Here is a 15,446-nt window from a genome sequence, read left to right on the forward strand (position 1 = left end):
TGTTTATTTAACTTTTTAGTAAAGTTTGTGTCTTCCAGGCTTCAAAAGTTCCACCTGCAAATGATGCTGCGATGCTGATATCACTGCATCTCCCCCGAGCAGGTTCCAGCTAGAGCCCAGCTCTATGCCAGCGCCCCTAGCCAGCAAGACGCTACAGAAGATAAGACCTTCAAGCCCTAAACCCCTTTTAAGATTAAAAGGAACCTGTTAGAGGGGGAATTGAAGCCTCCACCAAGACTTCCCCCCACTCTGCCACGGTTCCCCACCATTCTCGCAGCCCACCAAGCCACAGTTTCTAACTGCAGTTTGGCCTGACCATGCTGCGGCCCGAACAGCAGTTTGAATTTGGTGCCAGAATCCTGTGCATGCGCAAACCAAGATTTTAGTGCACGCGCAGGACCTGAAGAGCTGTGCCTTCAAATCTGTCCTTGGACCTGAACATCGCCGACATGATTCAACATCCCAACCTCCAAATGCAGACATGGGAGGGCTAAGGGTGGAGAGTTCTGGGCACCAAACCCAACCCCCAGATGCCACGAGAAATAAAACACTTCCCAATGCCCTCAGACAGTGAGCACATGGCCTTATGGTCACTAGACCCCATGTTGCTCCTTGTCTGCGCAAACAATAAATTTCCACTTTCTGTTTCCCTTGCAACTGGTGGTGTGGCGTTCGTCTTATTTTGATCAGCTAATACGACAGGATAAGAACCCTCGTTCAGTTACAGTAACACAACAAAATTTACAGTGATTTTCTGTGGGTGATGGGCATGTATTTTCACCTCTTATTTTTCCTTAAAATCAATTTATCATCGTTTTCTATAACACAGGCGTAGGAGGAAAAAAAAATTAACAGAATGTAATTAAAACACTGAGACTCTTGCATTTTAGTTAAACACACTAAATTTAGCGTATTTTATGATATTTACCTTGGCTTTTTTCACTTATGTTCAGATTATCAGCAGTGTCTCACAGAAAATAAAGATAATCTGCAGTTGTTCTTCACTAAAGTACTAATTTTTCAGGTAGCGCCAAGGTGGCAGAATAACCAGATGCTTCCTGCGATCCCTCTTACGACAAAGACCCGAAAAAACAAGTGAAACAATTATATTTATGACAAGCTATTAGCCCTGAACATCAAAGGCAAAGTTAGAAAACGGAGTGAGCGGTAGAGGGAGGGAGATACAGCTCAGAAGCAGAGAGGAATTGCCAGACCTGAATCCCTGAGATCCCTTAGGCACCACTCCTGGGAGCAGCTGCGGGGGGTTGGGGTGGTGGTGGTAGTGGTAGTGTTCTGTCGCAGTTTCCTCAGGGAAGAACAGCCAGCCACAACCCTACTCACACTTCCAGAAGCAGAGAAGAATGCTCAGCAAAACTACTTGTGTATGTTTTACTGTGTCCCATGGCCCCAAGTCAGCTTCAGAGGCTTTTGATTTCCCTGGGCCTGAGATAGGCCCTGTTGAGCGCCTGAAGCCATCCTCCCAGCCTTGGAGTAGGAATGAACTCACAGCTGGGGAAAAGATAATTTACCAGCTCCAATAACCAGGGGAGCTCAGAATAGAAGTGGCTCCTGTCCAGGCATATTGGTCCATGGACTTTGAATACCTTTCCCCCCTGCATGGACTCGTGTGTGACATTTCAGGAGAACAGGCCCTTGTTGGCAGACTGCAACCACTTCAGCTGTGCAGTGAAGAGGTGGGTGTTTGAGATTTGACACTGCTTTGCCTATTAAACAGGGTCCTCACCTACCCACACCAGGGGCCTAAGGACTGGTGGCTCCACTCGGTTCACCCAGCCACCCACAACAGGGGTCCAAGGATAACTGGTACCTTCCAGTCCTAAGCACTGGGGCCCATGGTCCGTCTGCAGAACCCACCCACCTGTACGCTCTAGAGAACAGGGACACGCTTTCCTCACAGACACTCGGGGGATGGTCTCAGCCCGCTGCCTTGTTCAGAGCATGACCCTCTGATCCAACCAGATACCAGCAGCTACACCAATTACCCCTGAGCCTCTAAGACTGTAGGACAGAGCCTGTACCACACACTTGATGGTCAGCTACCTGGACACCTGAGCTGAATTCATACAAGAAAAGTGAATGGACTCCTAGACTGATATACCTGGTAACAACTCTAGCCATCTGGGGACACGACATCAGAGCTCCAAAGGTGAAAATAAGCTAGCCCACTCAAGCAACCCATTTGGGCGTATCAAAAAGAAACAAAGCAATAAGCTAGGATACAGTAAAACATAAAATAAAGTAATAGCTTTCGGACGGCTCAGAGACAACAGTCAATATCAAGTGACATAAAGAAACAGACCATGACTACCTCAACAAGCTCTCAAAACAAACAATGAATGGATCTTCTGGATGAAGGTGCCTTCCTGGAATTACCGGATACAGAATTCATAAGATTAATATACAGAACTCTTCAAGACATCAGGAACAAGATTAGGAAGGAGATCAGGAAATATGCAGGGAAAGCCAAGGAACACACAGATAAATCAGTTGAAGAAATTAAAAAGGTTATTCAAGAACATAATGAAAAATTTAATAGGCTGCAAGAATCCAGAGAGACACCAATCAGAAATTCAGAAGATTAACAATAAAATTACAGAATTAGACAACGCAATAGAAAGTCAGAGGAGCAGAACTGAGCAAGTGGAAGACAGGATTAGTGAGCTTGAAGACAAAGCACTTGACACCAATATATATGAAGAAAAATCAGATAAAAGAATTTAAAAAAAATGAAAAAGTGTTAAGAATAATGTGGGACTCTAACAAGAGAAATAACCTACAAGTGACTGGATTACCACAACAGAAAATACAGAGAGAATTGTTGAAGATTTGTTGAAAGAAAACTTCCGTTATCGTTAAAGATGAGAAGATATCTATTCAAGATGCTCATCGAACTCCACATAAGGTAGATTTTAAAAGGCGGTACCACGACATATCATAATCAAACTTGCCAAAACCAAAGATAAAGAGAGAATTTTAAGAGCAGCTAGGGATAAACAAAAAGTCACCTACAAAGCAGAGTCGATAAGAATAAGCTCAGACTACTCGGTATAAACCATGCAGGTACGAAGGCAATGGGATGACTTATATAAAGCATTGAAGAAAAAAAAATTGCAAGCCAAGAATGATATATCCAACAAAACTGTCTCTCAAATATGAAGGTGAAATTAGGACATTTCCAGATAAACAGAAGTTTAGGGAATTCATAAAAACCAAACTAAAACTACAAGATATACTAAAAGGAATTCTTACTAAAAGGAATTCTTTGGTTAGAAGATTAATAATATCAGGTATCAACCCAAGACTAGAACACTGCACAGTGTTCTTCACTAAAGTATTAATTTTTCAGGTAGGCCCAAGGTGGCAGAATAGCCAGATGCTATTCTGTATATGCTACATACAGAGCAATCAGATGTCAACTGACATAGGGAAATCACAAAAATAAATCAAGATAAAAAAACTCTCAAAACAGGGAAACAACGTTATTACATCAAAGAAGACAACATTAAAATAATAAAGAGGGACTTAGAAACATAGTCACAAATCTTTCAGATGGAAAGGAAGACAAGGCAATATAAAGAAATAAGAATTAGGTTTAAACTTACAAAAACAAGGGTAAATATTAAGGTAACCACAAAGGAGACTATCCATCCTACTCATCAAAATTAAAATGCAAGAAAAAAATAGACTCAGCAGATACAAAATCAACAACGAATAAGAGGAAAAGACAATATATAAAGTACTCAGCACAAAAATTAAGTGGGGAAAAAAAAACTCAACAACACACAAAAAAGGCACCAAAATGATAGCACTAAACTCATGCATATCCATAATTACACTGAATGCAAACAGACTAAATGCACCAATAAAGAGACAGGCAGTTGCAGAATGGATAAAAAAACGCGATCCGTCTATATGCTGCCTACAAGAGACACATCTTAGACTTACAGGCACAAGCAAACTAAAACTCAAAGGATGGAAAAAAATATACCAACAAACAACAATCAAAAAAGAGCAGGATCAGCAGTATTGATTTCCAATAAAATAGGCTTTAAAGTTAAACCCACCACAAAGGTAAGGAAGGACACTATATAATGATTGAAGGGACAATATCCCAGAAGGATATAACCATATTAAATATTTATGCACCTAATGACAAGGTAATAGTTGCAATAGTGAAGGATTCCATGGGGAAAATATTAAACTATGCAGGAAGCATCAAAAGAAGATGGAAGGAATACAAACAGTCATTATAGCAAAAAGAATTAGTCAATGTTCATCCATTTCAAGAGGTAGCATATGATCAGGAACTGATGGTACTGAAGGAAGAAGTCCAAGCTGCTCTGAAGGCATTGGTGAAAACAAGGCTCCAGGAATTGATGGAATATCAATTGAGATGTTTCAACAAACAGATGCAGCACTGGAGGTGCTCACTCGTCCATGACAAGAAACATGGAAGACAGCTTCCTGGCCAACTGGCTGGAAGAGATCCATATTTATGCCTATTCCCAAGAAAAGTGATCCAACCGAATGTGGGAATTATAGAACAATATCATTAATATCACACACAAGCAAAATTTTACTGAAGATCATTCATAAATGGCTGTACCAGTATATCGACAGGGAACTCCCAGAAATTCAGGCCGGTTTCAGAAGAGGACGTGGAACCAGGGATATCATTGCTGATGTCAGATGGACCCTGGCTGAAAGCAGAGAATACCAGAAAGATGTTTACCTGTGTTTTATTGACCACGCAAAAGCGTTCAACTGTGTGGATCCTAACAAATTACGGATAACATTGCGAAGAATGGGAATTCCAGAACACTTAACTGTGCACATGAGGAACCTTTACATAGATCAAGAGACAGCTGTTTGGACAGAACAAAGGGATACTGATTGGTTTAAGGACAGGAAAGGTGTGCGTCTGGGTTGTATTCTTTCACCATGCCTATTCCATCTGTATGCTGAGCAAATAATCCAAGAAGCTGGACTATCTGAAGAACGGGGCATCAGGACTGGAGGAAGACTCATTAACAACCTGTGTTATGCAGATGATACAACTTTGCTTACTAAAAGTGAAAAGGACTTGAAGCACTTACTAATGAAGATCAAAGACCACAGCCTTCAGTATGGATTGCACCTCAACATAAAGGAAACAAAAATCCTCACAACTGGACCAATGAGCAATATCATGATAAATGAAGAAAAGATTCAAGTTGTCAAGGATTTCATGTTACTTGGATCCACAATCAACAGCCGTGGAAGCAGCAGCCAAGAAATCAAAAGACGCGCTGCATTAGGTAAATCTGCTGCAAAGGACCTCTTTAAAGTGTTGAAGAGCAAGGATGTCACCTTGAAGACTAAGGTAGGCCTGACCCAAGCCATGGTATTTTCAACCACATCATATGCATGTGAAAGCTGGACAATGAATAAGGAAGATTGAAGAATTGACGCCTTTGAATTGTGGTGTTGGCGAAGAATACTGAATATATCATGGACTGCCAAAAGAATGAACGAATCTGTCTTAGAAGAAATACAGCAAGAATGCTCCTCAGAAGCAAGGATGGCGTGACTGTGTCTTACATACTTTGGACATGTTGTCAGGAGGGATCAGTCCCTGGAAAAGGACATCACGCTTGGCAAAGTAAAGGGTCAGCGGAAAAGAGGAAGACCCTCAACGAGGTGGACTGACACAGTGGCTGCAACAATGAGCTCAAGCATAACAACGATCGTAATGATGGCTCAGGACCGGGCAGTGTTTCATCCTGTTATGCACAGGCTCACTGTGAGTCGGAACTGACTCAACGGCACCTAAGAACAACAACAGTGACAAGGTTGCAAGATACATAAACTCTAACAGCATCGAAAAATGAGATAGACAGCTCCATAATTATAGTAGGGGACTTCAACACAACACTTTCAGTGAAGGACGAGACATCTAGAAAGAAGCTCAATAAAGACATGGAAGATCTAAATGCCACAATCAACCAATCTGACCTTACAGACATATACCAAACACTCCACCCAACAGCAGCCAAGTATACTTTCTTTTCTAGTGCACATGGAACATTCTCTAGAATAGACCATATATTAGGTCATAAAGTAAGGCTTAGCAGAATCCATAACACTGAAATATTACAAAGCATCTTCTCTGACCATAAGGCCATAAATGTAGAAATCAATAACAGGAAAAGCAGGGAAAAGAAATTAAACACTTGGAAACTGAATAATACTCTGCTCCAAAATGACTGGATTATAGAAGACATCAAGGATGGAATAAAGAAATTCAAAGAATCCAATGAGAATGAAAACACTCCTATCAGAACCTTTGGGACACAGCTAAAGCAGCGCTCAGAGGTCAATTTACATCAATAAATGCACACATACAAAATGATGATAGGACCAAAAATCAAAGAATTATCTCTACAACTTGAATAAACAGAAAGAGAGCAACAAAAGAAACCCTGAGACACCAGAAGAAAGCAAATAATAAAAATTACAGCAGAATTAAATGAAACAGAAAACAGGAAAACAATCTAAGATGCATCAATTGCTCTCAGCCCACCTGGAGCAAAGGAGAATGAAGAACACCAAAGACAGGGTAATTATGAGCCCAAGAGACAGAAAAGGCCACATAAACCAGAGATTATATCAGCTTCAGACTAGAAGACCAAGATGGTGCCCAGCTACAACTGATGGTTGCCCTGACAGGCAACACAACAGAGAACCCGAGGGAGCAGGAAAGCAGTGGGATGCAGATTCCAAATTCTCGCAAAAAGACCAGGCTTATTGGTCTATGGTCATGGTCCTTAGCCCAAGAAAGGAACCATTCCCAAAGCCAACTCTTCAGACAGGGATTGGACGGGATGTTGGGATAGAAAATGATACCGGTGAAGAATGAGCTTCTTGGATCAAGAAGATACATGAGACTATGTTGGCATCTCCTGTCTGGAGGGGAGTTGAGAGAGTACGGGGGTCAGAAGCTGGCCGAATGGATATGAAAATAGCGAGTCGAGGGAAGGAGTGTGCTGTTTCATGAGGGGGAAGAGCAATTAGGGTTATATAGCAAGATATGTAGAAATTTTTTGTATGAGAGACTGACCTGATTTGTAAACTTTTAAAGCACAATGAAAATTAAAAAATCATAATTTTTCAATGGCTTTCTTTTATAAAGCTCTTAGATAAAATAATCTCAGACAGTTACTACTCTTACTAAAGTCGTTCAATAACAGTGGAAAGAAATGAATCAGAAAATACAGACTATACTGACCTAGACTTTATTTTTAAAATTTAGTCAGCAGTGCCATTTATGGCACACGCACTTAAAATATTTTCACCAGAAATTTAAAGTAGAAAACTGAACATGAACAAACATGGAAAAGTTTAGTATTGATATCGTAAGCTAAAAAAGTTTTAATAGTCTTACAAAACACTACTCCAAGGTACGCACCTAGGACATTAAAGGCAGCTTTAGTCTTCATTCTGAATCCCTGGTGATGTGGTAGTTAAGAGCTTGGCTACTAACCAAAAGAATGGCAGTTCAAATCCACCAGCAGCTCCATGGAAACCCTATGGGGCAGTTCTACACCGTCCTATAAGGTTGCTGTGAGTCTCAATGGACTCAAAGGCAATGGGTTTGGTTTTGATTTTGGTTAGTCTATTTTAAAATAATCTTCCAAATTTTGAGAATTAAAAAAAAACAAACAAACAAAAAAAAACACTGAGAAAACAACAGCTTTTAATCCTCAAAACCCTGTTCAGTATAAGCAGCTAAAAAATCATCTGCTATATATACATATTGTCCCATTATTTGCTGGAAATTTCAAGAGTATCATGAACATTCTGAAAGTTAAGATTGCTAAGGCAAGGGGAGCAGGGACTCAGGCATTCCATAAGGGTAATAGCTGAAGGTTTAAACCTTTCCCTTAGGTCATAGGTCCCACCTACTGTGCATTTGAATAGTAGATTTCTCTTACCAAAGGGAACTTGCAGATTCTTGGATCAGGTAACATGCAAAAGATAACAAGCAAAACAAAGCAGAATAATTGAATAAGAAGGTTATTTGTTGGAAATTTTAGTAGAATATTCTGAGTCACACTCTCTTTGCCCAATATGGGATGAGATAAAATCAGAGTAAATCTGACCATGATATATTTTCAATGAGGGACATATGAAGGGAAGCAGCAGACCAAAGTGAGGAAACTAGGGAGATACAGGGGCTGAGAAAAATGCATGAGGCTTGAGCTCAACAATCAGGAAAGTGAAAGGCAGGTTCAGCGAAGAAGCTATTATGGAGAAAAAGCAATATCCTACTCCTCATGCAAAACCCACTATTCAAATGTACAAAGAATGCAACCTATCACTTACCTCTCAGTGAAAAGAGGGGCCAAGCAAACTTCAAAACAAAAAGGAACTTTAATTACAATAGAATGCAGGGAATAGTTTGGCTACAAATCAGTGGTGTAACCGGACATGACATAGAACTATTATCTTTAGGTGACCCAAGCAACTGTTAGATTGAATCCTTTCAACCAAATCTGACAGTCACAGGATGATTTTTATTTAGTAATGTGGAATGACTTAATCTCAAAGGGCAAGTAGAGGTATACTTTGAAAAATAGGTATTTCTTAGGCTCTACTTCATCCTTAGCTATGTGCCCCTTAATTTCACTTACAATAAAAGGTGGCTATCTGGTCACAGAAGGAGGCTTGGTGGTACAGTGGTTAAAGCACTCAGCTGCTAACTGAAAGTTTAGTGGTTCGAACCCACCAACCTCTTCGCAGGAGAAAGATGTGGCAGTCTGCTTCCGTAAAGATTACAGCCTTGGGAACCATATGGGGCAGTTCTACTCCGCCCTGTAACGTCGCTAGAAGTGGGAACTGACTTGACAGCAATGGCTATCTGGTCATAGAGAATTCATGAGGATATAGTTAAGAGAAACCATATACTACTACTGAAAAGAAAAAAAGGCTAATCAACTAGTCAATTACAATTAGCAGGGTTTATTGAGTGAGAAACTGTTTACGAACAGGGAGCATTCCAAACTGGAAATGGTATAAGGTGCTGAGTTTACAGTTACAATGTTCTTTTAAAGCTTAGATGAGTAAGTACCTTGCCCTTTGCTTTGACTGGTTTAATTAAATCATATTTAATATTCCTTTTGTTTTGGGAAAGTTGGTCACTGAAAGCTAAGCTGGCTTATCTTGACTAAATGATAGCTGCCATCTTATGCTGGTAAGTATTGCTAACTCATGCTGGTAAAAACTTGCCTGAGTTTCTATTCTTCCAAAAGTTGTTGTTTCTTGTAAACGGCCTTATGACTAGTTTTTGTTTGGTTCTTGGCTGAAGGAATCCACTTTAGCTTGCTCCTAGGTACAATGAAAATTACATTTCCGAGCCTCCCTTGCACTTTGGCCAGAACCAGTCCCAGGGCCCCGGCCCATGTAATGCGGGCAGAAATGAGTATCCGCTCTAAGCCTGACCCTTAGGATTTCCTGGAAGAGCCATAGCCAACTCTCTTTTTCCTTGACATAGCATCTAACAGAGGACTCCAGGCTTGCAAGAGGGAAGCCTAGAATCACTGGGTTTCCACTTCAAGGACAGCTGAATCCTTGAATCACCACTGTATGAAGGACCTCTCTGAAGAGCTGCTCAACTCCCACCAGTTTGTTAACTCCATTTGACTCTGATTCCTGTCTGAGTGAAACAGAGTGAGGAACTTTTAAATTTAACACTGAGATTTTTTTTTTGAAGTCATAACATAACCTAACACAACTAGCTCAGAGTGTACAGATCCAAGTGAAATAATAGATATAAAAACAATATATGTTATTTAACAAGAGCTAGAAAATTAGTCAATTTTGGTATATTAAAAATCAACAGGCTACTAATTTTAAAACTGCTTATTCCTTCAAGGTATTGACTCCTTCAGAAAAATGGTAGGCTTACTCATTAAATCAACATCCTAGGATCAGGTGCTACTTCAAACCCTCTATCCCAAAAGGGACAGAGTTTGCTGAGAGATAAGGACAGACATTAATTAACGTGATACAAAAAGAGAAGCCATAATGTCTAAGAAAAATATGTTTATTTGCAATTTTGTTATGATACCAGTATGATGAGTGAATAGTAAGATGATATATACAAAAACTAAGAACAAGTTTCTTCTGCCACATTCATGATTAACCTACCAAGTCCTTCAGGAGCCTCTCCCCTTCAAAATTCCTTGAAGCATTTTATGGACCTTCAAGACCAAAAAACCCATTGTCGTTGTGTCAATTCCAACTTATAGCAACCTTAAAGAATGCCCTCATAGAACCCCTGAGGGAGCAGGACAGCAGTGGGATGCAGAACCCAAATTCTCATAAAAAGACTAGACTTAATGGTCTGACTGAGACTAGAAGGACACCGGTGGTCACGGCCTCCAGACCTTCTGTTGGCCCAGGACAGGAACCATTTCTGAAGCCAACTCTTCAGGCATGGATCGGACTGGACGATGGGTTAGAGAAGGATGCTGATGAGGGGTGAGCTTATTGCATCAGGTGGACACTTGAGACTATGCTGGCATCTCCTGCCTGGAGGGGAGATGAGAGGGTGGAGGGGGTCAGAAGCTGGCAAAATGGACACGAAAAGAGAGAGTGGAAGGAGAGAGCAGGCTGTTTCATTAGGGGGAGAGTAACTGGGAGTACGTAGGCAGGTATACATAAGTTTTTGTGTGAGAGACTGACTTGATCTGTAAACTTTCACTTAAAGCACAATAAAAATTATTAAAAAAAAAAAAAAAAGAATGCCCTCATATTTGTCTCTTCCTTCAACCCAACTGCATCATGTGCTTTAAAATGCAACCAGTCATTTCGAATCAATAATATTTTTCCATGGGCTATTTAACAGGGATTTTAGATATTTCTGATATTAAAACACTATCATTTCATTTCAAAAAAGGCTGGTTAAAAAAAAATAAATTATCCCCAAAGGGTAAAATCAATTATCTTACTCAACTGATTTAGGTGACGAAACTCAGCAATTTGAAAACTTCTGGACTAACAACGAAGAAAGGTATATGATCTTTAAAAAAAAACAAAACTGGGAGGAAATGAAGCTAACAATAGCAGAAGAGTAACTATACTGGAAAATATTGGGTGCCATCCTTGGAACCTTATTTGGCATAAAAGAGTGTCAACTAAGACTAAAGTTAATCTGTTTACAGAAACAAGTGAAGAACAAAGAAAATTAACTTTGTGGTTACTTTTAAAGGCTAAGCTTCCCCTCAAATTAGCAGATACATATACTTATGACACAATCTTGTGAAAAAAGTAAAGATTTTAAATATAATATATTATTCTAATATTAGCGAAGAGAAGAGAATAAAGTTTTCTATCTTTAAAGTTCTAGTTTTACTGGTAAATATAAGTTTTATAGAAACAAATGCAAAGTGGAATACGTAATAACATGGAAATGCATATAGAGTAAAATGAGACAAGACTGCCAAGATCTCTGTAGCCAAAAAAGATCTGGAAGTCTCATTGTGTGAGACGCATGCAGTCTGGAAAAGTACAGTTCTCTGTGGAAAATTAAATCAGATGCCATTAATTGAGAATTAATGATAATTTGTCTATCTCATTTTTACCCTTTCATGATCTACAGAAAAAGGTTTTGTTAAGCAAAATAAGTAAGCAAGATTGCACAGGGCATAATGAACCTATTTATAAAACAAATGTTTGAAATTTATTATAAGCCATAATCAAAAACTAGTTGGTTTTCACCTATAAATAGATCTGACAGGCTTTCAACTTTTACCAAAACTTTTAGCTATTGTTTACTTTGCTAATAAAACACACATTTTTCAACAGCTCTTGTCTCATACGTTCATATACATATACATGTGTATGTGCTGTGTGTATAAATTTCAGCATGGTCTGAAAATTTTTTAAGTATCTGGAAAAGTAATATTTTCCTTATTTAAACACTGATATGGAAAAAGAATATACATGAGATTTAAACTTTGTAGATCGAATAGCCCTGATTAAAAGGTTACCACAGTATATGAAATCATTAGTAAGGTTAGAACTGTACATTATTCTTTATCTTCGAGGGTGTAAATAAAAGAAAATGAACATACAAAGCACAAATAAAGAATGTGGTCATTTATTGGCAATGAATACTGGAGTAAGTTTCAAAAGTTAGTCATGGTACCAACTTCATCATTTACTGTTCATAATTACACAGGACGTTTGGCACGCATTTCTGTGTGCAGACTTCTGCTTTTGCCTCACTATCTCACCTATATTTAACTTCTTTACTTCCGAGTTTATTATTTTACTGTACATATTTCAGTAAGACAACTTAGCTCCTTTGTGGCAGGAGTGGGGGCTGTTGTAAAATTATAGTGCAAAAGAACTCCACCTACTTGCTAAATTAAACAGTTTAAAATTCTTTGCAGTAAAACAAAGAACCTGCAACTTTAATATTAAACTCTCAAACAAGTCACCAGTAATAGAACATATGTTTTGAGCCATTTTTCCAACCACAGTGAAAATATTTAAGCACCTCAAACTGTAATTCCTTACCCACTTGTTGACCAACTTTTCTTGAAGGTAACTGAAAAAGATATGCAGTATTTTTGGTGGCCATGGACAGAACAATGTTGAGGGAAGGGAAAATTTAATTCTTGACCACGACCCTATTACCTCTGTGCTAAAGAGATAAACCACCAACTTCTCAAATAAGAGAAATAAGAAAATTATAATTTTCCCAAAACTTCCCTTTGTCATACTTTTAGAAACAAGAATTAGCACTTAACTTTTAGGAAGTTAATCAACCTGGTAAACTAAATAGATTTGAAAGTCCCAGTCACAATCAGCCTATCCTTGCCTTACCTGCCATTACAGAGTAGCCATCGAGCAAGAGAGTAGTGAGGTATAATCTTCTGCATAACACTGGCCATCACCATGGTAACGACCAGCTGTATGCCTATCACACCCTGTGTAAAAACAAATAAACATGCTTAATAATGAATAAATCTGGATTTGAGGAAATTGCTGGAAAACCTCCTATATAAAAAAAAATTTTTTTTTAAACCTCCTATACATTTTGAAAATTACATTTTAAGAGAAATAAAAATGAGTTTATTATTAAAGTATGTGTTATTCTGTCACTGAAGACCACATAAGTTTACACTTCAAATATTTAGTCTTGTCTCATAATCCTCTACAAGTTACCTCAGGGTCACCATCTATGTGAATGAAGTAACGTTCTGCATAAGTTAAGGGTATCAAGTAGTGATTACTTCATCTTTCTCCAATTTACTCAACATACTTGAAACACTAGCTTGGCAAGTTTTAATAGTGGCATACCTATGTTTTAATGCTAGGGTGGTAGCGGCTGTTGTTAGCTGCCATTGAGACGGTCCCCAAATCATGGCAACCCCATGTATAACAGAACACCCAATCCTGTGCCATTCCCATGATCAGTAGCAGGCTGGACCACTGTGATTTGCAGGTTTTCATTGACTGATTTTCTTAAGTAGACCCTCAGGCCTTTCTTCCTCTAGGGTGGTAGTGAATAATTAAACATTTAACTATAATGAGTGTGAAGGCAGAACTGGCCCAAAAGTCACTAGAAAAGAAAATCTGACTCATGTTTTCACCACTAACTTCCAGTGGGCCTTCAATAATGTCCAACAATTCTTAACTTTTCTCATCTATCCCCCCCTACTTTTCACAATGGCTAATTCAAATCCTCGCCCTCCTCACATCTCCAACACCCCCTCAAACTTCCAACTTTCCACTCAGTAAATGACATATTCTACTTCACAGAGAAAATAAATACCATCAAATGGGAACGCCCTCATTTGCCAACCCCAAACTCAGTAAGTCTCTTTCTTCTGGATCCACCTTTTTCTATATTCTCTACTACTATAAAGCATCTACAATATAAAGTAAACCCCTGTATCTGTGCTTCAGGATGCATCCTCTGAGCTTTAGAAATCTCAACCACCAAATAGCCTCTTTCCTCATCTTCTCCAACCTCTTCTCTATTAAAAACCTTCCCACCATCACTGCCACACCTATAAATCTCTTTTATCTTTCTAAAAATTAATAATTTACCCTTTTACTGCAGCCCTCCTGCCCCTTCCTGGTATTCATAGCTACCTTTCAAAAGATTTGTTCTGTTTTCATTTTCTCATATCCCACACAGTTTCCATCTGACTTCTGCTGCAGCCTATTCCACTGCAAAAGCTACCATATCAAGATCACTCTGTGCTGCCAAATTATCCGTCCTCATCTTAAATCTCAGCATTATCTCAAACAGCTAACCACTCTCCCCTGCTTTACTTTCACCTTAAGGGTCAATTAGTCCTACACGGTTCCCTTTGCTGGTTCCTCCTTCTCTTACCTAAAAAAAAAAAAAAAAAAGACCATACCAAAACAATTGCCCGTAGAGTCAATTCCAACTCATAGAGACCCTATAGGACAGAGTAGAACTGCCCATATGGTTTCCAAGGAGCATCTGGTGGATTCAACTGCCGACTTTTTGATTAGCAGCCATACGTAGCTCTTAACCACTGTGCCACCAGGGCTCCGCTGGGGGTTAGAGAATCATGAAAAACTCATAACTGCTTGTAGATGATATTTGAACATTTAATGATTCCAACAGGAAAAAGTACAATTCGTGGCTCCAATAAGCTACTGTTGTTCTGCGGCTATTAGACCTTATTTGCTTGAATAAGCTTTAGAATAACCATCTATTAAGCCAATTTTATATCATCTATAACACATATATTCAGTAATTTTCTTTTATCCATTAATTTTATCCAAAAAGTCTTCCAGGCAACTAATCTAAGCAGTCCAAAAATAAAGTTGGTCTGCTACCTCAAACCTAATGTGCCCCCACCCAGAAAAAAAATAAATAAATACACACACACACATTAGAAAAGTATAAAAACTTAAAAGGGAGTAGTATAGCATATTGGTTTAAGAGAACTGGACTCTAGACTCAAACTGCCCGGGTTAGTATCTGGTCTCTGCCATCTACTAGCTGTATGACTCTGAACATGTTATTTAACCATTCTGCACCTCCATTTCCTCTTCTATCAAATGGAGCTAACACTTCAACTGACCTCATCAAGCTGTGGGTAGGAATTGTGCCTGGTACAGAATAACCAAAAAAAAAAAAAAAACCCAATCTCATTGCCATCGTGTCAATTCCGACTCCTAACGACCCTACAGGACGAAGTAGAACTACCCCACAGAGTTTCCAAGGACTGCCTGGTGGACTTGAATCGTTGACCTTCTGCTTAAGCAGCTGTAGCCCTTATCCACTACACCACCAGTGTTTCCACAAACTCGAAAGGCAAAGCAAAATACAAAAAGTATTTGTAACTCACATCGGAAAGAGATCAAAAACACAATAAAGTATTTTTTTTTAA

The 15,446-nt window shown here is 39.0% G+C and overlaps 1 protein-coding gene across 3 annotated transcripts in view; it reads right to left on the minus strand.

The window, feature by feature from the left end:
• TMEM161B (transmembrane protein 161B) overlaps positions 1–15,446 on the minus strand; it is a 95,140-nt gene that overhangs the window by 51,436 nt on the left and 28,258 nt on the right. The window contains exon 2 of one of the 3 annotated variants that reach the window (XM_010588260.3): positions 12,895–12,998. The exons of the other annotated variants lie outside the window; for them this stretch is intronic. Within the exon in view, the coding sequence (XP_010586562.1) occupies positions 12,895–12,998 (104 nt within the window). The remainder of the gene's footprint in view (positions 1–12,894; positions 12,999–15,446) is intronic. 3 annotated transcript variants of the gene reach the window in all.

Source organism: Loxodonta africana, chromosome 2 (assembly GCF_030014295.1).
Source record: "Loxodonta africana isolate mLoxAfr1 chromosome 2, mLoxAfr1.hap2, whole genome shotgun sequence".
In the NCBI taxonomy this organism is placed as follows: domain Eukaryota; kingdom Metazoa; phylum Chordata; class Mammalia; order Proboscidea; family Elephantidae; genus Loxodonta; species Loxodonta africana.